Consider the following 17,036-nt stretch of genomic DNA (forward strand, 5'->3'; position numbering starts at 1 on the left):
ACCATGCTAATATATATGTCTTACTGCACCTTCGGAACATCTTCGCTGATAAGATATCAGTTAAAACAAATCTTGAAATAGTTCGGTTAATGTTTTCTGACGAGTAGACGTGAGAATTTGATGTTATTGCGTATTAACGTATTTTAAAGCAAACTGCTTGCTGTGGTCGTGCTTCAATCACTTTGCGCTCTTAAATCAGGTAAAATAACTTAATTACTTGGTGACTTTTTCCTCTCATTACACCCGTTCATCGAGTATGCGACTCGATGAACGGGTATCGAAGAGGGCACATACTCGATGAACGAAGAGGGTACAAAGAGGGCACGAAGAGGCACTTAATTAAGTGACAAACACAACAGAATACTCGCACTAAATGGACTCTACGAAACACACTTTCTAAAAGCTGTATTTTTTCTGGTTCAATAAATACATATAAGTGGCACATATGCTTGAAATATTAGGCTATAAAAGCATCTTAAAAGACTTCAATATTGGAAAGGAACGCCTAGAAAAAGAAAAAAGAAATGGCATACGCTGCTTTAACTCTGGAAGTATGGAAAGCGAGACCAGATTCAAGCTTAACTGATACAAAGTAATTTTTAATAAAGTGTTCAAACACGAAGAATCACTTCCATATTCTGTTAAGTAAGTAATTATCAATAAAAGGCACCAAACCGGGAAGGCTGTGTAGCACCATCAAATGTGCGGGATAATCAGACGGCGCTAAATATCACCAAGGATGCCAATACGAGAACAAAAACGCATAAGGCGAACGATATCAAAAGTATCCGAGTCGCTAAGAATTCTATTGATGGACAAGCGTCAGCGAGGAACGGTTGGAAAACAAGACACACGCTCGTCCTGGATGTCAGGACATTCAACAAGAATATGCACGACCGTAAGAGGGGCAATGCAATTTGGACAATAAGCAGGGCGGCGCTCCATTAAGTGACCGTGAGTTAAACGGGTATGGCCAATACCTAACCTAGCCAGAGCCGTTTCCCACCGCCGGTTACGGAGGCAGGAGGAAGGCCACTGGGACACACGACTCTTAAGAGTACGCAGTTTGTTACCAATAACAGAAGACCAACAACTCTGCCAGCGAGGAAGGATAGAGGCATGAATAACAGGGTAAAAGTCGGAATAAGAAATACCTTTACGGGAAATGGGACAAGTGCGAATAGCGTCCTTAGTGGCAGCATCCGCATGCTCATTTAAAGAGACACCAGCATGACTGGGAACCCTGCAAAACGCAACAGACTTAAATTTACTGGAGATAAGAAACAACCAATGTTGAATCTCGATGACCACCGGGTGGACCAGATTAAAGGACCTTAAAGCCATGAGGGCACTACGAGAGTCAACTACCACCACGAAGGAGGATTGACACCGGGAAAGCAGGAGACGAAGAGCATAGAGTATAGCATAAAGTTCTGCTGTGAAGATGCTAGCCTCCGGAGGAAGGCGGAAGGCGACACATATAAGTGTGGTCAGGAAAAACAACAGCCCAAACCGTCAGCAGACTTTGACCCGTTGGTGAAGATGGGAACGGAGTGGTAATGAGAAGAAAAGTGCTCAAGGAAGAGGTGTTTCAGAACTGTAGGAGGGGTAAAAGCTTTAGTGATGCGGGTCAGAGAAGTACAAAATTTGGGAAGGGGGACCCTCCACGGGGGCAAGGATGGAACAATACGAGGAGAAACATTAGTAATACGAACTGAGAGAGAATCTTGAAAGCGAGTAAGAATACGAAAGAGAATCTTGTAAGCGAAACAAACGGACAGAAAGAGGAAGGTGGTGAAGAGGAACAGGAACTACAGGAGGGGTAAAAGTCAAAGCACGATAGAGGCGAGAATAAGGATGCTGTAAGGATCACGCAAGATAGCAAAGACTCTAGCGATCACGGCGATCCTGGAGAGACAGAAAGCCAGTGTCAGCGTACAAGTTGAGGGTAGGAGTTGAACGAAAAGCACCAGAGTTGAGGCGCAACCCAGTATGGTGCAAAGGATCAAGACTGGGAAGAGTAGAAGGAGAAGTAGAAGAGTAAGGTGGGCAACCATAATCGAGTTTAGACAGGACTGAGAGAGGAATGCAAATAGAGGAGCGTGCGTCTATCTGCTCCCCAAGAAGTATGGGACAAAACCTTAAGAAGGTTAAGAGCCTTAGAGCATTCAACACGGAGGTAAGAGACATGGGGAGACCAAGACAAACGAGTGTCAAAGAATAACCCCAAAAGCTTCGTGGAATCTTTGTACTCAAGGGGATGACCATAAAGTGACAAAGAGGGACGAAGAACGACCCGCGAATCATCACCCTGACAGCAAAGAGTAAGATCATCAACATAAAGAGGTGAGAAGATGCCAGAAGGAAGGGAGGAAAGAAGACCATTGGGGGCAACCAGAAAAAGAGTAGTACTAAGAACACTACCTTGGGGAACACCTTCATATTCGCGAAAAGAGGCAGAGAGAGTGGCACCAAGGCCGACTCGAAAGGTACGACGAGAGAGAAAGCTTTGAAGGAAGAGAGGGAGATTACCACGAAGGCTAAAAGAACGAAGTTGGGACAGAATATGGTATCTCCAAGTCTTGTCATAAGCCTTTTCCAGGCCAAAAAGGACAGCAACAATGGAGGTCTTCGCAGCAAAAGCAGTACGAATATAGACCTCCAAGTTCACCAGGACATCAGTCGTGATGCGGCACTTGCGAAAACCAAATTGAGAAGGAGAGAGGTGGTGATGGTGTTCCAAGAACCACATCAGACGGACATTTATCATACGCTCAAACAGCTTGCAAACACAACTCGTGAGATCAATAGGGCGGAAGTCGTTAGGGGACGTACCGAGAGACCCTGGTTTCCGAATAGGGAGTACAACGGCATCGAGCCAGTCCTCAGGGACGGACGACGACTCCCAGACCTGGTTATACAGACTCAGTAAATACTGAGATGTGCACGGAGGGAGATATTGAAGCATCTCATAATGAACGTCATCCGAGTCCACCGCCGTAGATCCGCAGAGGACCAGGGCAGACTGAAGTTCAGAAAGAGAGAAAGGATCATTATAGGGAAGGCGCAGATGAGTGCGGTAATCTAAAGGATAAGATTCAAGAACAGGCTTACAAAGAAAGAATGATTGAGGAAGATGACAACCAGAGTTAACAGAAAAAAAGTGGGAACCCAGTTCGATTGCGACCTTCACTGGATCCGCCACAAGAGTACCACAGATGTGGAGAACCGGCGAGACATCTGGAACGAACTCGCCCGCAATCTTGCGGATCTTCTTCCAGATCTATGGCAGAGGAGTATCCGACGTAATGGTGGAAACATAAGATTTCCAACTCTCACGTTTAGCTTTACGGATGGTCCTACGGGCACTTCCCTTCCGAAACAAAATAAAAGAATCAGCCGTCTGCCGGCGGCGGTGTTTCTTCCAGGCTGCACGCTTACAGCGGACAGTCCGAGCACAGTCCGCATTCCACCAGGGAACGCACTTCCGTGTGCCCGGGGAAGAAGAGCGAGGAATAGAGCGGAGGGCAGCGTTGAAGACTGTGTCAAAAAAAAGAAGGAGGGCGCGAGGAAGAGGCAGAGAGGAGAGGTCAGAGAGAGTAGCACGGAGGGTAAATAGGCTCCAGTCAGCCTTAGCAAACTGCCACCTAGGGAAGGAGAGCATAGGGGGGAAAGAGAAAAAAGAAACGAGGATAGGAAAATGATCACTGTTATGGAGGTCCTCAAGAACATGCCACGTGAAATCTAAGTAAAGGGACGACGAGCAGAGAGAAAGATCAAGACAGGAAAGGGCGCGAGTTCGAGAGTCCACATGGGTGGGCTCATCAGAATTCAGAAGAGATAGAGAAGAAGCGAGGACGAACGGTTCGAGAAGACGGCCTCGGGTGTTTGTCAGAACATCACCCCAGAGGGAATGTCGACAGTTGAAATCACCCAAAAGAAGCACCAGCTCTGGCAAGGAGTCCAGGAGGTGCTTATGATCTGGAAGGGAAAGCGGGACATTTGGGGGGAAGATAAATGGAACAGACTGTATACCATTTACTCACATAAACACGGGCAGCAGAACAATGGATAGGTGATGGAAGAAGTAGGAGGACGAAGGGAATATCAGATCGAATTAAGAGAGCAGTAGAGTTATGGGACCCAGCAAGAGCTGGGGGGAGGGGGAGAAAGGAAGGAATAACCACGAAAGTGACTGGGACGAGAACCAGCATTGGTTCCTGGAGACAAACACAAAGCGGTGAAAACTGTGTAATTAGAAGTTGGAGTTCATGGAAGTTGGCATAAAATGCACGAATATTCCACTGAAGAATAGACATTGCCAAAGAGAAAGGACAGTAACAGAGAACCAGAAAGAAATAAAGGTATAGAAGAACACAGTTTATTAAAGAATCTCAGGATGAGGGGTCAGGATCAGGAGCAGGGTCGACAAAATCAGGGTTAGGGAGCATCCACTAGAACATCAAGGAATGTTCCAGGATTCGAGAATTCGACTTTTGTATCTTCGTCTTTTGCATCAAATGTTAATTTTTGAAGTGTCAAGATACAGCTGTTTAGTATTTCCATTCAGTTACCTTGGTTTCGATCGTCGGTTACTTTTCCTCTGTTTTTCCAAGTATTATTATGTCACGTTACTATGAGACAGAGGTCATTTTGAATTAATTATGTTGAATCCGATTTTTATTTATTGTAGTTTTTAATCTATAAATCTGTCTATTTGATCTATTATCAGTCTATTATTCTGGCAATAACAACTTGACGAAAGTTGTTATTTCGTCACGTTAAACGTAACAAAACGTTTTCCAGTGAGAATTTGTCGCAATTGAAGACTGACGACTGTATATTAGAGGTGAGATAGAGATAATGCAATGATGTCGAGAAATAGAGAGTAAAACGAGATAGCGAAAATGAAGATAGATGGAAAAAAAATTAATGAGACCAAACATGTGAACAAAGTGGCGTCGATCTCCGCAGTAATCGCGGAAGACAGAACTGGAATTTAGAGAGGGAAGTGAGAGCTTGTGAGAGGAGAGAGGAGGGTGTGGAGAGGAGGCATGTGAGCGTCTCCTCTCAGTGTGCACGTGGCTCCCGCCTGGTTTGTTTCCCTCCGGTTAGTACAGCGTCAGCAGCGGTGGCGATCTGGTCTCTACTCGCGTCGTCGTCCATGAGTCGGGCTCCCCTCTTCCACGCTCAATGCTCTCGTCTTTTATCCAGTGAGAAAATACTGTGTTGTAGGTGTGGTAGAGTCCTACAGGATACCGCCTCGCACCCCCAGTAGCAGTGCCAGACATAGCATGAACACCCCCCGTAGTGCCGCTTGTCAACCTCCTAAGGAGTCCCCCGCGTGACCCATTTGGTCTTTGCACTTGACACTGCTGCAGCGTCCATGGTCACCATGAAACCCCCCACCAGCACTAGCGTCAACAACTGCATCCTGCTCCTGCTCTTGGTGGCCGGAATGATGACCGAGGAGGTTGCCGCTAACGGGCACCAACACGGCCATAAGAGGGGTCACCACGAAGGTCATCACCATCATCCTTCTGAACAACACCATGAACGTCGTTCTTTAAGAACCAGGAGAGAACAAGGTGGGTTTTTTATTAATCTACAACTTTTCTTTTGCCATCTAATAATAACATACCCAACATAATACACCCAGTTTTAGCCTTTGTGCATACACTCATCATGAGCATTCACATTTCAGCATTACAGCTGCATGCGTAAGTAATTATCAAAAGAAAGCTCCTCGTACAACTGCATGATATAAATTCTTGATGCAGTTTGTCTTCAGATGTGGAGATGAGAGCGGGAGGGAGCGTGTGAAGAGACACTTTCAGTCCGCTCCATCCATAACTTGACTCAAAACACTTCACTCTCACGCAAGATTTCCTACTTAATGTACATTGACAATTTAACATTTTATTTAATTCTTATAAATTTATTGCTGAATGATAATTTAGATAGTCCCTTCTAAAGCATGACTGTACCAGTTTCTTATTTAAATGTACAGTGTTAGATTTTTAAGGTAGCTGAAAATCCTAAGAATGGAAAAATATTTTTAATTTATACATTAATTTTGTTTGAATAAAAACATATCGCGTTGTTGTTGTTGTTATAGATTTAGTTACTAGGAACAAAAGGTTCCAAGTAGCACGGGCTATGGTGAGCCCGTAGTGGACTTGCCTGGCACAGGAGCAGGGCTGTAACTTCCATATTGCATTGATGCTGTTGGTAAACAATAGTATCGTATTTATCTAATGAAGCTTGGAAGAGTACGTGAAACCCTGTACTGAGTAGTGTTTAAAAATCTTATAACGGTAGGATATGCGCGTAGTTTCTTTACTGAATCAATGTTATGTAATTTGGGAATTTTCCGTTCCGTGATCTGTTATCTTACAATTTCCTACTATATTATATTTTCCTTATACCCAGAGAAATCACACTAACTTTATATATATCTATGAAAAAATTCCTCTGAGGGTTCGAATCACCTCAGAGCTCCACTTAATTTTCTTACATTTTCTTCCTTTTCTTCACACTATTTATGCTTACAAGAACATACATGGATTTCATCGAATAGAAATATAAAAATTACGAAAATAAAAATGTAATAAATATTTTGGTCCTTGTTACATTAACCCACTATATCCCATACCACCTCACCATATCAACAACAGCCACTAACGCCAGACGATATCACCTAACACCATGATTTCCAGCACCGTACCACACCCACCATATCCCCTAATATTTTACCATAACCCCTAATATCTCATCATGCTATATACTGCATAACCCTTAGCAACTCAACATGCCCACCATAACACGTAACAGTTCCCCCAAATTTTCGAAACTTGTTCACCTCATCATACCAGCAACAATCGTACAGTAATCACCTCATAATATCCACTAATATTCTAACACCTCACTGTACCAAATACAACCCAGAACACATCACCATACCTAGTCATAACTCCTAACATTTCGATCTTTATCACACCTAAAAACTTCCCCATACACAATAATTCGAATACATAAAAATTTCCAAAATTATTTCCACTCTAATTCCTTACTCACTATACCAGCCATAACCCCCTAGCACCTCACAATACCATCAATATACCCTAGCACCTCACAATACGACTCATAACACTTAACACATTCCTATACCATCTATAGCCACGAATAACTCACAAAACCCTAAAATTTAACAATACCCGCTTTAACTTCTAAACCCTCACCATACCCCATCATGAGCAATAAATACTCATCAAACCCTCTATAATCTATAATATTTCACCATACCCATCAATACTTCTAACACCTCACTATACTGTGCATAACTCCTAAACCTCACCAAACCAATCGTAATCCCTAACATCTTAAAATACAATAACACCACACACCATTCTATACCTGTCAAAAACACAAAACAATACTCACAAAACTCCTAAAGGCTCAGCATATTTAGTATAACACCAATATTCAAAGCATACTCATCCTATGAATTAAAATGTGTATGGACTTGGCGCCTTTGCAAGCCGAGCCCTACAATTGTTTGACTGAAGGTCTGTGTTTTTGTCTCTTTTTTTTTATTAATACATGAGGTACATATGCATTTGTTCAGCTTCCCTAGACTATATGAAGTGGAGTACAGTGTGTCAAAAAAGCTAACTACGTGATGCTAAAAAATCCCCATCACACAGGATGGTTAGTCATACAGAGGCATGTGACAGGCAGTCTGCACTGGCAGACTCTGGATGCATTTAGTGGATATCATCAACACAAGAGTGAATAAGGTAGCAGTGGTAGTACAAGTTCCCATCTCGCAGGATGGTTAGTCATACAGGGCCATATGTTTAGTAGCCTGCACTGGCAAATTTTGGGTACACTGTAAGGATATCTTCAAGAATACGAGAGTGAGTAAAGTCATTGCAAAGCTCTAGGTACTTCATATCAATTGGTCTGAAAGATCTCGTCTCACTACATCAAGTGTAATTAAAGGAATAACTCTTTCCTTAGGGAACAAAAACGGAAGTATTGGAATCCCTCCGATATAAACAGATATATAGTCAATGTTTGATTTCATATATTATTCACTGACAAGGACTGTTTTGTTCTAGTTTTTAGTTGCTTTATCAAAATAATATGAAATTCAATGAATATCAGACTTCTTAAATTAAATACCAGTAAACAAACACTATGTAATATAGCGCATCTATGATTTTTAATTACGTATCTGTCACAATAAGAAAAGCTAGTTATTGATATGTATATATTCCAGTGTACTGGACAGACCAACAAGGAGACTAGTGGTACATCTGGACTGGATTCCCTACATTTCCAAAAGATAACATAGGTTGAGAAAAGGGAAATCCTGTTCAACAAATTTGCAAGAACTGCGATGGGGTAAAACCAAACAGAATTGATACGTACTGAGTGACTGCATCATTCTTGATAACCATAAAGACGTAAACACTGCTCTAAATTAGTGAGTGTATTATACAAAGTCGAATATATTGGACAGTAACAGTAAACGCACTAAGGCTGGTGACGGAGAACCCTTGATATCGAATGATACTGAGACACTACGTGTCACAAGCAGAATGGACAAGAATGACCAGCGGAGTATCACAATGATCAGAATCTATCCTGTGCCATATATATGTTAATGTTTTCAACGACAGTTTTTCAAACTAACAAGAAATAGAGAAACAATAAATAATAAAAGCAAAAATGAGTTGTGAAATATTTTCAGTAGAGCAGGGAAAAGATATTCAAACTATTTTCTTCAAACATATAAAACAAAGATTACAGATAAGACAGACTGTTAGAATATGAGAGGTCAAGTAACTAATAATGGCAAAGGACGTGTTGGTTTTTAAACAAGTAATTTATCACTTTATTTACTAGAGATGAATTCGATATTATGTCTACCGGGAAGAAATCTACATTGGTGACGAGAGGGACACATTAACAAGTTTAGTGGTTACCAGGGAGGACTTAATTAAATAAAATGAAAAATTAAACAAGTCCTCCATGGTCAGACGAATTATTTCCCAGGGATTTTAAAAAATACGAAGAAGAGCTTAGTGATCCATTGTCCAGCATTTTTAATAAATCAATAGAGTTGAGTAGAGTTCCAGAATCGTGGAAGGTGACAAATGTTGCACCAATTTTTAAGAAGTGGAACATAACACTTGCGATGAACTACCATTCAATTAGCATAACTCTTAAAGTAATTCAATTACTTGAATTAGTCGTCACAAAATTTATATATTATCATAGAATAATAAGAAATTCACAATATGGTTTCAATTAATACTGCTTGTGGTTAGGAAATTTATTCTCATACTTGTCAGTCTTCTTTATATAGTTGATAGCAGAAAGGGTAACGACATTCTATAATTGGACTTTAGCAAATGTTATGGTACTGTGCCTCACGAAATACTTACTAATTGAGGCACATTATATATGTGGGAGGGAGTGGGTGTTATTCCAAGTTGGATTAAGTCTTGGTTACTTAAAAGGAAGCTAATACTTATTAGTGAGGTAAATATGAGTCAGAAACCAATGTAAGTGAAGTGCCTCAGGGCTGTGACCTGAATTATCTTTTGTTTCTCATAAGTTTAATGGGGTACCCGGCGAGGCTTCAGTTAACACAGCATTATTCCAAACAAAAATTAGTAACAGGATGAGAAACATTGATAATAAATGGGAAAATATGTTTCTATTGAGCATCCCAACTTATATTAGTACATCCCCAAATGTGGTTGGGATTGGGCCACTGAGTAACTCTTTTTCCTTTATGCCATCAATATTTAGTTGCTATACTAAGGGTAAATTACATTAGTATAATTTTTGTTATGTTTCCAATTTTTGCTAAGCTTCGTCTCCAAACAATGTTTGTCTCCAAAGATGATTGGTTACATTTTATATATATTAAAGCATTTACAACCATTTTATGTCCGATACGTATTTCACACCAGTTTCCCATACAAATTTCAATGGTTTTAGCCCCCAGATATCTCCCTCCAATTTTTGACAGACAGACAGACAGTAGACCTTATTTCTTATAGTTTAGATTTGATACGAGAAAAAAATGTTATTTCAAAATAGTTGAATATTATTTGATGTTAGCTGTGTGGAGTTGATAAGCATTTTGCAATTTTTGCAAACCATTGCCAGGAACAGTTTATTCAAATTAATGATGTGATCATTACAAGGGCGGTACTGTTTTCGTAAATTCCCCTCCAGTGACTGGCTAGACCCACAAGTCATTCCTAAATGAAACGCACATTATTGACCACGCCGCGCCCATCTGTACACCATGGATATATCATGTATGTATACCATGTATGTATTTGTCATACATACATGTGTGTATGGTTTTTGTGTTATACACGACTTCCAGTCAAAGATAGTGCCTATATATTATTACTAAGATGGAAATTCCTTTCACTCTGCGAGTGAATATATCGTCATAGCAGCATTAAATAGCAACCCCAAACACCCTGAGAAGAAATAATCAGATAGATTGCTGTACTGATCACAAGCTACAGTTCTACACAAGCTACACAATTCATCTTTATAGAAAACGTTACAATAATAATAATGCATTGTATCGGGGGACAAGAAGCCAAAGTGTATCCATACACATATTCACCCCCCTCCCCCCAAAAGGCCGAATTACTGACACCGCCCAGAATACAACCCCACAATAAGCTGACTAAGTCCTCACTGTTAGGTGAACAGAAACATTAGGGGAAAGGAAATGTCCCCAACCATTTCTGTCACTCCCCAGGATTCGAACCCGGAATTCTCTATTATGCGTCGAGAACGAGCCCGACTGTACTACTTGGACCCTTAGTGTGTTGGGTGTGGTCGCCGTATGATATAGATTAGAGACTGATGTGCTGTAACTCCTACTTAAAACACCTCTTAGATAAACATGTTTATCAGATATAATTAATAATCATTTTGATCATTGGTTAAGATAATGTTTGAAAAGCTGGGTGTGTCATTACGCTGAATGAAAGAGGTGTGTTGCAGGGGCCGCCACCTTTGTTATGGTGAGTTGAGGGTGCGGCCTCACTCACGTGATCAGTAGGTTTGAAGCAAGTCGATTTTTACATTCTTAATCCTATTTCAAATGATTCCACTAAAGTCTATGTAGATATTTAATAATATTTACACAATGAAAAGTTATAAAACGAGAAATAAGGGAAACTACAGTGTATAAAAGTGAACTATAGTGATATCATGAGTACGGGAATGAAAGCTAGTCGCACATCTGGCAGCGCGGCGAGGACTTAGACTGCAGTGTCTGCCGCAGAATTTCTCTCGGGCGTTCCCCCTCCACACATTGACACGAGACCCTCAGCAGCATGCTAGTTTATGCTAGCTCCTCTCATTGATTCACCTACATTTATGCGTGTAAGCTTTATGTCGCTTGTTAAACTTTAATAATTACACTGTTTTTGACTTACACATCTGCCACTAATAGAGTGCTTGAAACTCACAGCGTATAATAAATATATATTTTTCAATATAAATGAATTTCATTATTCAGTGTTGTTGTTTGCATTTAATTATACTGTACATAGATAGGGTTAGGTAACGAATACTGATAACATCAATTTAGAGAGTTTACAGTAAAGACTAAAAGTTTATGAAGCACCTCACAAGTCACAGCTTCGAGCGTGATTTTTAGTCATCAAAACGAGTCAAATTCATACTTACTCTGATCTTAATGTCAATATTTTACTAATACGTTGTATACCCGAAGGCCCTTTACATTACTAATGACACCTTTAATATACTCTGGTACTTAAATAAATACACACCTCGCCTAAAGCGGTACTCTGGTGTATTCCCATTCATTGTTTAGTCTTAATTTATAACCAACCCACCCGAATTTTCATTTACAAAAATACGCATTTAGTTATTTTCTTAATACTAAATAAAATGGGAATGATTAATATTATACCGCTAAGTCCTATTGTTATGTAATGGTCACTCTTACACAATAAAATATGAATGTAAATCGTCTTGAATTAGCAATTAGCTACTTATGTAGTTAATTTAATATTGTTTTAGTTTACTTTTTAACCTTAATGTGGTTTGTTATCTTCCCAGGTTATCCATGGGTTACCATTGAATTAGCTCGTGCTCTAGTCAACAACAAAATATTTTGTATTTATTTTCCTGGATGTTAAGAAAAGCAGGTGTGAAAGATGTCATTACATAATAATGGTGGAGGCTGCAGATACTGACTCCTTGTGAGGCAACTTTGATTTATACCCAACGCTTCTACTCGAATGTCAGTCTTGTCTCTGCCTGAGCCTTTCCATTGAATTTCCTCTTATGACATTACGTAGCAACTTGTTCCTTAGATTTACAACCCTATTTCCAAATCAGAATTTACCTATTTATTTCCAAATTCTAAATTTATCGAACTTGAATCCATTGTTTCGTGTAATAATACCTCTGGTTGGTCTGTACAAAGTTCAAGTTGTTCGTTATATGCCTATTGCTTAGTATTTTTATCAATTTACAAAATTTAATTATATCCTACTTTACGCTACAGCTTTCTAGAGTAAAAATGCTGTTTTCTTCCTACATATGGAGAATTTCATTTATATGGATTAACATTTTCAGCTTCCATATACTTTCCATATGATTGACATTCATTTTGTTGTGTGGTGCCTAAAACTTTACTGCATTATCAAAATGGGGGTCTCTCATGAACAATGATGCATTATATATATTTTGTTTTGGGCGTGTGGCCCATAAGGCACCACAATATATTAACGACCAAAGAGCAAGTACAATCTAGCTCTGAACATAGTTCAGAAGTAGAGTATATACAGTACTTCCACCAAGAATGAAACAGAAGAAACTAATTTGTCTTTGATTTATAGTATGTTAAATGGGATGACATTTATTGTAAGGGATGAGTTTATTTGCTCTTTGAATTCATAGCGTATATTTTTAAACCGAACTTAGAACGTCACATATGGATAAGATTATGTTTTATAACTGAATGGAACAAATGTTAGCTATAACGAACATGATCAAACAACAGAAAGCTCAATAAGTAAATAAATGAAATTATACTATGCACATAAAACTGTGCATAGTATACACTATGCACAGTTTGTGCATAGTGTATACTGTGTATAAAAAACTTTGTGCATAGTGTATAAGTGTATAAAACTGTTGTGAAAATTATTCTTTGTACTATCGTGTACTGTGTAGAATTTTCATCAGAAATGTTAGGTATATTATTTTTTTTAATAATTGCAATTATTGAAATTATCATTAATTTATCAGATGCAAATTATAAATACCACAATGAGGGAGATTTGTGTGGTAAAATCGTAATAGATGTAACATTTATATTATAATTTGTATCGTCCAACATTTGTACTGTATGTAATATATATATATATATATATATATATATATATATATATATATATATATATATATATATATATATATATATATATATTTATAAAAATTAGTATATTTTGGTAGCAATCTTTCTTGTAAACATATGTTGTTGAATATGACCGAAAGGGTAAGATTATTAATTCTAACACGAATCTTCTCAATATTTCTTACGTTTTTCTTTACTGTCGGGGGTAATTAAAAAATTATCTGTCCAAAATTCATTCTTTTTTTTTTGTCTGACGCCTGAACACGTTTCGTAATGCTTATTACATTTTCAAAGACTAGTTTACGCATAACATACATCATACTTTTACTCGTTTTCAGTTGCATATTGGCTTGGGAACCATTCAAGCTTGTTCGCATTTGTGTTTCTCTCGTTGCCTCTCAAAGTGAAGTGATTCGATGAAATATCTAAGCCCAAGCTTACCACCGAGTGCTGTTGGGTCTTTGGGGATATAGCCTCGGCTACCAATAACTTTTGTACAGTCAAGGTGGTCGAGTGGGTAAGGAGCCAGGTTCTCTATGGTGCATATTGTTTCTGGCTGAATGGGGTTTGACTCCTTCTGGGGTGTGTTTTCAGTTGCATATTGGCTCGGGGATCATTCAAACTTGTTTGCATATATATATATATATATATATATATATATATATATATATATATATATATATATATATATATATATATATATATATATATATATATATATATATGCGTTCTGGCTACTAGGTACGACATATATATATATATATATATATATGTCGTACCTAGTAGCCAGAACGCACTTCTCAGCCTACTATGCAAGGCCCGATTTGCCTAATAAGCCACGTTTTCCTGAATTAATATATTTTCTCTAATTTTTTCCTTATGAAATAATAAAGCTACCCATTTCATTATGTATGAGGTCAATTTTTTTTTATTTGAGTTAAAATTAACGTAGATATATGATCGAACCTAACCAACCCTACCTAACCTAACCTAACCTATCTTTATAGGTTAGGTTAGGTTAGGTAGCCGAAAAAGTTAGGTTACGTTAGGTTAGGTAGGTTAGGTAGTCGAATAAACATTAATTCAGGAAAACTTGGCTTATTAGGCAAATCGGGCCTTGCATAGTAGGCTGAGAAGTGCGTTCTGGCTACTAGGTACGACATATATATATATATATATATATATATATATATATATATATATATATATATATATATATATATATATATATATATATATATATATATATATATATATATATATATATATATATATATATATGTCGTACCTAGTAGCCAGAACGCACTTCTCAGCCTACTATGTACGGCCCGATTTGCCTAATAAGCCAAGTTTTCATGAATTAATTGCTTTTCGACTACCTAACCTACCTAACCTAACTTTTTCGGCTACCCAACCTAACCTTACCTATAAAGATAGGTTAGGTTAGGTTAGGTAGGGTTGGTTAGGTTCGGTCATATATCTACGTAAATTTTAACTCCGATAAAAAATTGACCTCAAACATAATGAAATGGATAACTTTATCATTTCATAAGAAAAAAATTAGAGAAAATATATTAATTCATGAAAACTTGGCTTATTAGGCAAATCGGGCCTTGCATAGTAGGCTGAGAAGTGCGTTCTGGCTACTAGGTACGACATATATATATATATATATATATATATATATATATATATATATATATATATATATATATATATATATATATATATATATATATATATATATACATACATATATATTTATATATATATATATATAAATATATATATGTGTGTGTGTGTGTATCTAACTTTATTTTAAAATTTCATTACACAAAAAGGGTTACAATATTGGTTACATGAAAGGTACAAGACTACTTGTCACAAGTTGTATAGCTCCTCCAGCTCCTCAGATGGCGGGCAGGAACCATGGATGCAGTGAGCATTTCTTCTCTGGATCGCCACACTAAGGCGATGAAAGAGAAAACTGGCGGCTCTAGGGTCTCTAGTTGTTTCAATTAGCCTGTACCCCAGCTCCTTCAAAAAACTTGCAGCACTTTTACCCCAGGCACCAAGTGTCTCTGAGGCAATGGGGACAAAATTGTAGTGGTGATCAAGGTCTCCGTATTTACGTGACTTTGCTGCTTCTCGGTGATTGGCAGCACTTCCTGCCTGTGCAACACTGAAGTTAACATAAGTGTTGACTAAGGTTGAAACGCAAGTGTAGTCCCACACCAACTGTCTACCATTCTTCCAGTGGTACATCGTGATTTCGTCTGGGCGACCGACAGGCTTATCAGAGTTGCGGGCCATTAGGTAACGGAGCTCTCTCTCTGCTGGACAACCGGCCGGGGTAAGGCTTCTCTTGATAATGTCGTTAACCTCGCCGTGTCTTGCATGACATCCTCCTGTCCTTTGGCAGAGAAGGTCATGCCGTCCATACCTGTCGGACACTGCCTCGCCGCAAATACACCTGTATTCGGTGTGGATTGGGGCAGCGAGGCGGAGAGTAACAGCAATTCGGAGGGCCTGCGGTGTGAGAAAAGTGCCAGTTGTTGATATTGGGGTTGCTAATAGGAAGTCCCCGGCGTGGAGAGCTACTACAGCTCTAAGTCTGGCAATATCACGTGATGATGTCGCACGAAGCTGCTGCTGCATTGCTTATGGGCTTCAGAAAGCAGTAGTTGGGGTGCTGGTCCTACGAGAGAGGACCAGCACCCCATATATATATATATATATATATATATATATATTAGTATATTTTGGTAGCAGTCTTTCCTGTAGACATATATTATTAAATATGACCGAAAAAGTAAGATTAATAATTCTAACACGAATTTTCTCAATCTTTCGTACATTACGCTTCACTGTTGGAGGTAAATCAAAAATCACTTCTCCAAAATTCATTTTTATTTCTAGTCTGACGCGACACGGGCGCGTTTCGTAAAACTTATTACATTTTCAAAGACTTCACAAATACACAACTGATTAGAACTTGCGTTTCCCTGATTTTATATCTACATTTGAGTGAGGTGGGAAGGGTGATGTGGCATTACATTTGAGTGAGGTGGGAAGGGTGATGTGGCATTAACACAAGACAGAACACTAGGGGATATTAATAGGGTATTAAAAGTATCAACACAAGACAGTACAGAAACAATGGGTATTGAATAGAAGTGTTTGTAGAAAGCCTATTGGTCCATATTTCTTGATGCTTCTATATTGGAGCGGAGTCTTGAGGTGGGTAGAATATAGTTGTGCAATAATTGGCTGTTGATTGCTGGTGTTGACTTCTTGATGTGTAGTGCCTCGCAAACGTCAAGCCGCCTGCTATCGCTGTATCTATCGATGATTTCTGTGTTGTTTAAAAGGATTTCTCTGGCGATGGTTTGGTTATGGGAAGAGATTATATGTTCCTTAATGGAGCCCTGTTGTTTATGCATCGTTAAACGCCTAGAAAGAGATGTTGTTGTCTTGCCTATATACTGGGTTTTTTGGAGCTTACAGTCCCCAAGTGGGCATTTGAAGGCATAGACGACGTTAGTCTCTTTTAAAGCGTTCTGTTTTGTGTCTGGAGAGTTTCTCATGAGTA

The 17,036-nt window shown here is 38.8% G+C and overlaps 1 protein-coding gene across 4 annotated transcripts in view; it reads left to right on the forward strand.

Moving 5' to 3' along the window:
• The first annotated feature begins 5,045 nt into the window (after positions 1-5,045).
• Positions 5,046-17,036, forward strand: part of jus (julius seizure) — a 102,514-nt gene continuing 90,523 nt past the window's right edge. For 3 of the 4 annotated variants that reach the window (XM_045749208.2, XM_045749210.2, XM_045749211.2), the window contains exon 1: positions 5,046-5,588. In XM_045749208.2, coding sequence (XP_045605164.1) covers positions 5,387-5,588 — 202 coding nt within the window. In that variant the 5' untranslated portion in view covers positions 5,046-5,386. The remainder of the gene's footprint in view (positions 5,589-17,036) is intronic. The other variant, XM_045749209.2, reaches the window with a different exon arrangement.

This window comes from Procambarus clarkii, chromosome 27, assembly GCF_040958095.1.
Source record: "Procambarus clarkii isolate CNS0578487 chromosome 27, FALCON_Pclarkii_2.0, whole genome shotgun sequence".
In the NCBI taxonomy this organism is placed as follows: Eukaryota; Metazoa; Arthropoda; class Malacostraca; order Decapoda; family Cambaridae; genus Procambarus; species Procambarus clarkii.